At 36.1% G+C, this 10,000-nt stretch overlaps 1 protein-coding gene across 9 annotated transcripts in view; it reads left to right on the plus strand.

The window, feature by feature from the left end:
* The window catches only part of LOC125047849 (solute carrier family 35 member C2-like), a 30,684-nt gene that overhangs the window by 13,127 nt on the left and 7,557 nt on the right, over positions 1–10,000 (plus strand). For 5 of the 9 annotated variants that reach the window (XM_047646366.1, XM_047646375.1, XM_047646401.1 and 2 more), the window contains exon 2: positions 1,230–1,301. In XM_047646366.1, the coding sequence (XP_047502322.1) occupies positions 1,230–1,301 (72 nt within the window). Of the gene's footprint in view, positions 1–1,229; positions 1,302–4,243; positions 4,373–7,335; positions 7,428–10,000 lie in introns of those variants that run through there. The other 4 variants (XM_047646410.1, XM_047646419.1, XM_047646428.1 and 1 more) reach the window with 4 other exon arrangements.

The raw sequence follows: 10,000 nt of genomic DNA on the forward strand, positions 1-10,000 counted from the left end.
ATCAATCGCAATTTTGTCTTTGATATTACTCGCATAACAATTTATCTCCTCCTCCATCTTCTAATAGATAAACATGATAAACACAAACACAATGATAGGTTACAAAGAATGAAAGAAGCAATATAAACTAATAATTTTATACCCATGCATCAACATGGCGTTACAGCTTCCACTGACTTGACTTCCCTCCCCGTGTGTGGGGTTTTAAACGTCTCCTATTAGTAGGTTTTCAAAATCCCCCATTCAAAATCCCACGCTTAAAATGGTATGGTTTTAAAAGGGAGATTTTGATTGGCTATAGTGCGGGGTGTTCGGATAGACATCCCAGCAAAAGCATGTGGAATAGTGCACCATTTTGCACGTATTTTGTCTATGCAATACATTAATTTGTCGGAATCAGTTGACTAGGTTGAAGGACTATTTGCATTTATAAGCATATTGCCTGTATCGATAATGATAATTATAATATGAGGTTTTATGCTGAAAGAGAATAAATATGCTAGAAGCGTCAACATAATTAACAATAGTGATGGACTGTTGTTATCATTATTTTTGTTCTTGTTGCTATTATTATTTTTATTATTATTATTATTATTATTATTGTTGTTGTTGTTGTTGTTGTTGTTATTATTATTATTATTATTATTATTATTATTATTATTATTATTATTATTATTATTATTATTATTATTATTATTATTATTATTATTATTATTGTCCTTTTATTATCAGTGTTGTTATCATTATTGTCTTAATTATTATTATCATCATCATTATTCTTGTTTTGTTGTTACCATCGCCATCTCTATGATATCGCAAAAAAAAAAAAAAAAAAAATTGAGATGGTAATGATATCGTTAAATTCGTTGTAGATAATAACGATATCATTACTATCATGCGAGATAAAATGTATGCCATTATCATTATTAGAGATAATAATGTTTCCATAATCATCAGAGATAATAATGACTGCTATGCATTAGTACAATCCAATCACGCCTGATATTTATACTGTTATTATAGTTATTGCTCATATCATTAGAGTGTATTTCTGCCACAGATATTTTTATTTCTATAAGTGGCGTTTTCCACACGATTTCATCTCATGAACAGAAAGTAGTGAAGGTTAGAGAGTACCGCATAATATCAGAGAACTCACATATACACCGAGGTAGTGTAGGTCTATCTTCCCTTAGACCTTTGCGTAATTTTCTGAATTCTTCTAACAGGCCTCGTCAGGAAGAACTCACTGCGGACTGTTGGCAATCTCCTTGGATATCACTACCTCGTCTACACGCCAGGTATAGTGCCTTTGGTTGCATTGGTTTTATTTGGTTTAGTACAGCTTTGTGCACCGCTGTTGCTTCATTGTTCACTTCTCAATAGCTCGTCTGGGTATACGATTGCTTTAAGAGTGGCACTTGGGTTAACTTTTTCGCTGTGGGCACGAGTGTTCTGTCTATATTACATCAGTATTGTGTTTACACTCTACATTCAAGGACAATAGGCGTAGATTTGCAACACTTGTTATGCAAAGTTCGAGTAACTGCATGGTTTAACCTCAATTATTATTTTTTTTTTTGTTTGCATCCCAGAAAGTGTATAGTGAGCGATCAGTGTTTTGTTAAAACCACGGGACCGTTCTCCTTGCACATCACACGGTAATAATATTCAGTTATACCCAGTTGAACTCTCGTCTTCACCCCTTGGTATCGCAAGAAACTTCATCCAGAACACAGGTCAGTTCAGTTGGGTTCATTCACTTTGGTCGAAAATGTTAATTTGCCCATCTGCAAACAATTATTATGATTTAGCGTGGACTTGCATTGTGTGGTTTTATTTTTATTTTATTTTTTTTCTCGAGAGAGAGAGAGAGAGAGAGAGAGAGAGAGAGAGAGAGAGAGAGAGAGAGCGAGAGCGAGAGCGAGAGCGAGAGCGAGAGCGAGAGCGAGAGAGAGCGAGAGAGAGAGAGAGAGAGAGAGAGAGAGAGAGAGAGAGAGAGAGAGAGAGAGAGAGAGAGAGAGAGAGTGTGTGTGTGTGTGATTTAGTCTAGTTTTGTGTATGAAAATACATCTCCATTATATCGCACATGCGTCAGGAATGGCTACCTAGCTCCTCTCTATGTTTTCAATCATTATCTGATCGTCTTAATCTTTATGAGGGCTGATAATATATTTTTTTTAAATCAAGAGATAATATATTGCTGCCACGTACGAGTCGTCTTGTTGACCTTGCCACAGGAAGAAGTACTTGGGAGGAGGAAAAAGGAGGGAAAGGAAGAGAAGAGAAGAGAAAAAAAGAGAAGGGAAGAGAAGGGAATGGAGGGGAAGGGAACTGAAGGGGCGGGACTGGAAGCGGAGGGAAGAAAAGGGAAAAGGAGGGAAGGGAAGATAATGGAGAGAGAGAGAGAGAAGATAAGGAAAGAGGAAGGAAGGTCGAATGTAAGTGGGAAAGGGAGAGAGGGATGAGGTGGAAAGGGAGAGGGAACAAAGAAGAGAAACGAGTGAAGGGGAGATGGAAATGGAGAACGAAAAGGAATGGGAGAGGAGAAGGGAGGGGAGGGGAGAGGAGGGATGGAGAGAGAGAAAGAGGAAAGAGAAACAAGAGACAGAAAGAGGAGAGAGAGAAAGGGGAAAGAGAAAAAAGAGACACAGAAAGTTGAGAGAGAGAAATAGTAAAGAGAGGGAGAGAGAAAGAGGAAAGAGAGAAAAAGGAGAGAGAGCGAAAGAGGGAAGAGAGCGAAAGAGGAGAGAGAGCAAAGGAGGTGATAGAAAGAGAGAGAGGTGATAGAAAGAGAGAGAGAGAGGTGATAGAGAGAGAGAGAGGTGATAGAGAGAGAGAGAGAGAGAGAGAGAGAGAGAGAGAGAGAGAGAGAGAGAGAGAGAGAGAGAGAGAGAGAGAGAGAGAGAGAGAGAGAGAGAGAGAGAGAGAGAGAGAGAGAGAGAGAGAGAGAGAGAGAGCGAGAGGTGACAGAGAGAGAGAGAGAGAGAGAGAGAGAGCGAGAGGTGACAGAGAGAGAGTTTAATGATCTACCCCCTCTTCACACCCTCGTTCCCCTTCCCCTCGGTGCCCAAGACCCTGCTGGTTATCGCCTGTACCAACATTGACCTGCGTCCAGAAGAGAACGAAACCAACGTGCCCAGAACGAGCGATTCTGATCCATACCGACGATTTAATGGCCTTCCCCCTCGACCTCCCACGGTACCCAGGACCCTACTGGTAATTGCCTGTGCCAAGTTTGACCTGCGCCCAGAAAATAACGACAATAGTGAAGTGCCCCCAGAACAAGCGATTCCGTCGAATTACCGTCGAATATGTTTGTTGAAAAATCCTTATTATCAATCACTATGTTTGTAATCACTACTATGGACGATATTGTAGTTATCCAATGTTCACGATTTAATTGTATTGACATATCCAGTGTCCCCGACCAGACCTGTGACCACAAGACCCTTACACTGCTGTAAAACAGAGAGTTTGTACTGTTTCCCACCAAAATCTATGTTGCCATATTCTTATGTTAAGCGAATATTTTGTGAACCCCTCAAAATCTTAGAGAGCCGAAGTCACTCTGCCCTCAGCATCGGCTCGGGCAACACCTCAAGCTCTCTCTAAGACCGCTTCGCCTCGCGGGCGTGGCAAGAGGCCTCGCTCCTCCATGGGCGTCTCTGCCACGCCTGTCCTCTGTACACCATCTACCATATTCCCGTGCAAATAAAAGCTCTGAAGCAGCGACAAATTTAACTCAACTCCACTTCACTTCAAGAGTACTAAACACCAGTCCCATACAAGTGAGAGAAAGAGGATAAGTCCACCACTAGCACATTACACTGGTGGCATAACGCTGGGATTACCGCACCACTAGTTAATTACAGAGAGGAGAGTAGAGTAGAGTAGAAAGGAGGAAAGTGGAGAGGGAAAGAAAAAGAGAGGAGAGAGAGCGGAAGAAGGACAGGGAGAAAGATTTGAGACAGGTAACAGAGGGAGGCAGAGGGAAAGAGAAAAAAAGGATTGGTGAAGAGAGGTGAAGAGAGGGAGAGGGAGAATTGCACACCTTTACCACCGCGGAAGTATTCATAAACACGAATGAATATAGACTGTAAAATAAATATTAAAAATAAAATAAATAACAACAATATCAAATATTATTGATTCTGTAGGAAAACTACCAAAGTTTTATATGAATTCTCCCACGTACATATTTTTTCACGCATCAACGAGTCCTCCATGAATTCTCCCATGTACATATTTTTTCAGGCATCAATGAATGCTCATCCCTGAAACGTAAACAAAATCTCACCTTCAGGCGACTCGGAAGTGTCAGGGCAGGCGGCGTGTTCACTGCTCTTTTCCATGTAGTTAAACCGTTCCTGTAAGTTGATTTTGTGGAATTTCCGAATTATATTAAATGCGGTATTAGATTATGCCGTCTTGTGGGTTATTGTTGGGTTAAATGTGCGTGGGAAAGAGTTTGTCTCGTAGATGGACAGAACCTGATTTGCTCCCGCTAAAGCCTGTTATCGATGCATTTTTAATTGTTTGTTGTTTTTGCTATAATGATTATTACGGTGGAAGTATATATAGTAATATATTATTAGAATGCAATTTAATTTTGATATTATTCTGTATAATACATGTTCTTATATTGCTGAAATTTTCATAATTTCTGGCAAACACAAGGATGGGAAGAGAAACATACAGGAAAATATATAGCTGTGTTCTGCTAGTCTTAGAATGGATTTAATCACTTGGATGTGTACTGTGGGCACAGCCATTGTGGTTGCCTCATTGCCAAACAGTGTTATAGTAATGAAGTGACTATATTTATGGTAATTAATTGTGATGTCTATTGATTAGTCTTATGTAGTTCCAGTCACATGTGCACAGTGTTTAATTCTCACTCTACGCATGGCATGGTCGAGCACATGACCAACATGTGGGAGCACCTGATGCCTAATAAATACATGGAGTATTGTTTTGTTATCTCGGGTGGGGTTTGGGGGTAGCAGCCCTCCAGGCACAACCCCCAGCATTAGACAATATAGTGATTGTGATTTCAGCAGTTCAAGAATTCCACACTACGCATGTGCGATGAGAACTCCCAGAAAAATAGTCAGTAGACATTGCACTATAATATCATAAACATAGCCACAGCCTTTTAGTAAAAAGGCCAACAAGCATCTTCCATGTAGTCTGTATTTTGATAGGCTTGAGCTTTGACTAATATTGATATGACAAATTTAATGTTGAAGATTTGGTTAACCTTTACAGTATGGATGTATGAAGTTTGGCAAAGTGAAGATGATATTCTTGTAGAGGACTGAATGTTGCAGGCTTCAGTACAAGATATAATTTGCAGACATAAATGTCATTGCCATAAATAAAGAAAGCACCTCTCATAGCCACACATTATTCCGTGTTTCAGCTCTTGTCTTTGCGAGCATACCAAGGTGAAAACCATAGTTGCCAGGAGCCTCATTAATGAATATACCCATTGTAGTGTCTAACAATATATATATATATATATATATATATATATATATATATATATATATATATTATATACACATACATATATATACATACATAAATATGTATATATCTATATCTATATCTATATATATATCTATATATCTGTAAATCTATATATCTGTAAATCTATATATATTTATATCTACTATCTATCTATATATATATCTATATCTATATATATCTATATCTATATCTATATCTATATCTATATATCTGCATATCTATATATATTTATATCTATCTATCTATATATATATCTATATATATATATATATATATATATATATATATATATATATATATATATATATATATATATATTATACCTGCTCAGACAAAGTGTTTTGGAAATGTGTGCAAATAATTTCCCTAAATAAAAATCTAGAGAATTTTAAATAATCATATTTTTAGTTCTTTTTCCACTGATATAAGCACCATCAAAATTGGTCCAAAAAACTCTCTGTTAATGTTTTACAGTTTATATGATTTATCTGTCATGTGATTTCCCCTTCTCCACCTATCACTTGTGCAGCTGTAAAACAATAAAATCACAATATAATCAAGCTGAGGGACTTGAATACTAAACTCAGTCCTTAACTTAAATTGACATTTGAGTGTTCTTACAGTCCTGATTGTGTATATGTACTGGGATAAAGTGCCAGGTAGTCTATGATACTCCTGACTGGTATTTGATACAGTGTTTCTGATTTCTTTGGCTAAACAAACAACTTATAAAGAGTAATGTGTGTATGTATGCACCTCCTTGATAAATGTATTATGTATCTATTGGGTTGGTAGAAGGGTTCAGTAAATTGGTCAGCATATTTATTTTTCTGTATTTCCCTATGAAACTGCTGAGTGCTTGTTGAAGGTTGTCAGAGCAGCTGAGAATTCAATATTTTTCAAAAATTGATTAAAAAATCAAATGGGCACCTAAAATTTTAGGAAGGATGGAATTTATGATGATGGACAGTGATGTAAGTAATAATTATTAGAATTCAATAATTCCTTTATTAAGCTCAAAGCATGCCTGAAGTAGACTATATCATATTTAATTCAGTCTTCTCCAGGTATTTAAATCACTTATACAGGTCCAAGTGCCCCCACTGCTGATTTTGTTGAGCATGAAAGCATGAATGTTTGCAAAGATTTAGAATGCAAATGTATGGCTACTTAAAAAAAAATTGTAGTGTGTACCTTCAAGTGGAAAACAAAGGAGTAAACAGATAATATATATAAAAATCTTCTTACAGGAATGCAAGTAGGATTTAATTCTCCCATACGATTTTATCTCTTTAGGATGAGGGAAACATGATTTCCTGAAACTTTTGTATCATGAATAGTATTTAACACATAAAATGCATTACATTTTACTTTTCATTTGAGTAATTGGTCTAACATATTATGCATTATAATCTCATACATTACACTTCCATGCAAGTAGAAGATGAAAAGTAGGGAAATGTTTAATGCTATAGCTTTTTTTAATGTCCACCACAAGCATTATTACCAAGATAGTTTAGAGTGTGTGAAGTCTTTCACTGTACCTTGCTTGTGTAAATATATTAAAACTTACACTAATTGAATTTAGGATAATTATTTTCATTAAAAACTTACATTTTCTCTTTGTTGATTTTATGTTAAAGGTTTCATTGATTCTTATTGATATTAGCCTTGCTGTAGATCAATGCATGCTTAAATTGAATACTTTCTGTAGACAATTTTGTGTTATTTTTGTATAGAGAGGAATGGGTAGATAATACCAGTTCTTTTGCTTTGTTCTCATCTTGCAACCATCACAAGCTGCAGTTTGTAATATTCAGTCATACATTCACCTGCTGTCATGGAGGCTATAGCTTCATCCGCTGAACCAGTGGAGTCAGATGAGGGAGAGGGTAAGTATTGTGGTGATGTTTTGTGGCTTGAAGTTATTTTTTTAAACTGCTTTCACTTATCTTATTCTGGGTGTTTATATTTCATTTGTATTAAGACAATTGAATGTGCGGTGGGGTTTAACTCAATGTCGCCGGGAAAATGCTGTGCTCTTTTTTTATTTTTTTTTGTGAAATGTCTCTGGACATAGATGGCTCTGCATGTGCTTAGCCACGAAGGAGTCAATTAGTAGACATTGTGACCTTACCTGATTTCACCTTTCCTTGAATTTGTGGGAAAACTTTTTTTAGTAATGCCATGAATATCAATGGTGTTATTTTTATTATAAACATTAAAATTACTATGATGTTATTGACATTAGTAACAGCAAATACAAAATAATATAAATATATTTTCAAAAATCAAGGAAAAGGGTAAACAGGCGAAACAGGCAGTATTCATAATTTGCTCATTGGTGACTTAGTAAATGTGTAGCCATCCATGTGTAAAAACAATTAATAAAATGTATATATATGCCATGCCTCTTGGGTTTGGGTTAATTTTTTTTTTTTTTTTTTTTTTTCTGGGGTGTTGAGTTTATATTTAAGGAAATTCAAAACTGCTTTTGTTGTAATGAAAGTATTTTATTTGCAGCCCAAAATTCTGCCTTATTAATATATGTACTTTCTTTGAAGTATGAAGTAAAAGTTTTCAGACATTTTGATCTGTGAGTCTTAAAACTAATCAAAAGGCATTAAAATAACGTTATGAAAAGTTGAAAATAGTTGTTAAGCTTCTTAACCCATTAACTGTGGTATTAAAACTTGGCTAGTGACCTAAAATGTGGGTTGTTGGCATGCATTGTCAGTTTTCCCAGTTCGTGCCCAGCTTGCATAGTACTTCATGCCCAAAATTAGGCACTTAATAGCTTATATTTGTATTTTATATAAAAAAGGAAGGTATTTTCACTATCTAATAATGACATGAAAGGAGTTATCACGCTCTTGGAGAAAGACGAGCTCCCTTGGAAGAGCTGATGGCATGGGGTATATCATGATGCGGTGCCATCCGCGACTGGGCCCACCACAGCCATTGCATGATATGCTGCTATCTGCAACCAGAAGAACTGTTTAGTATTAAGTGGATATATTTCTTACTTTTTATATTGATATGATTTTTTTCATTAGATATGTATTAGATATATTTAGGTTAAGATGTATACACCAGCACAATCATGCATGAAGATGTAATTGCACTTGCACATAAACACACTCACCTTAATTGCTTTTCCCTATCTTGACCTCTCCACAGCCCTTTTTCCAGTTGCAGGAGACATCAAGTGGGATATGGGTTGCAGGGCATAGACTAATGTCATGCATATTTTTTATTTTTTTCATATTCCCATAAATACACTTACATTTATTCATATTTGGTATAGGACAGTATATTAGCTGTGTTTTTGAAACTTGGCAGGTTCACCAGGATCCCAGATTCAGAGTTTCTAGTTTTTTGGTAACCATTTATGGTTGTACCTGTTGTATGGTCCTGTCAATTAATTTCAACCTTATGCAGCTCCTGATATTTTGTAGTAAGAACTGGCATAGTTGTTGGTTCATAGTGATCTACCTTTACATGATTAAATATAGTCATGTGTTGATCGTCCTTCCATTGTCCAGTGAGCGTTTCATGGAAATAAAATCTATAGTTCCATTTCTTGACTGATGAATAGGAATATCATATTAATAAGGACCAAAGTTTAGATCCAGTCCCTGCTTTACTCTCTGGGCAAATGCATTATCAGGCTGATTACAAAGCCAAAATTTTGAATATGTCATGTGCTTTGATAGGGTGAAAATTTAAACCTGAAGTGTCTGTATCTGGAAATATCTTTCTAAATGAATTAATGGCTGCCTTCTCAAAGTTGGTTATTATGGATTTAAAGTACATTGAATCAGGTTTGCTTAGGCATTGTATTTATATCTAATGGGAAGTTAATTGTAATCCTGAAAATGAAGATCAGAATATGTAGTGAAGATCATCGCTGCATCCTTTTTTCAACTGCAGAAACTGATTACCAATTCCTATTGTCCAAAAAAATTTGCCTATGACATTTTGTTGTCACACTGCCAGTAACATCCTCTTCATCATCACAGCAACAGGGAACAGATAAAAACACCTGACCTAATTAAAAAAAAACAAAAAAAGCATAGAAGCAAGTGAAAAGGAAAATATAGAATGTTTGATGTGCAACAATTAAAGGTCACTTATACCTTCTACATAAGCTATGAACACGGAATGTGAAATGCGCCTGAGTGTATGAATAATTGGTGTGTACATAGTGATTCAACAGCTCTGCTGCCCTGGTAGTGTATACCATTATTTCAGATTAACTTTTCCCTTGTGAAGAGGAAGTGCTCTATCAAGGATTTTAGATAGTTGTTGTATGATTTTATTAACTGAAGTCCCTCAAAGCCTGTAGACTGGTTAAAAGGTCAGTAAAGTCGTCCTTTACTTTTTCTTTTTAAGATGCCACATCAATATTAGAGTATGATCATAGTGTAGATCAGGTTCTATCATATCACGCTAATAATTGTCA

Source organism: Penaeus chinensis, chromosome 4 (assembly GCF_019202785.1).
Source record: "Penaeus chinensis breed Huanghai No. 1 chromosome 4, ASM1920278v2, whole genome shotgun sequence".
Taxonomy (NCBI): Eukaryota; Metazoa; Arthropoda; class Malacostraca; order Decapoda; family Penaeidae; genus Penaeus; species Penaeus chinensis.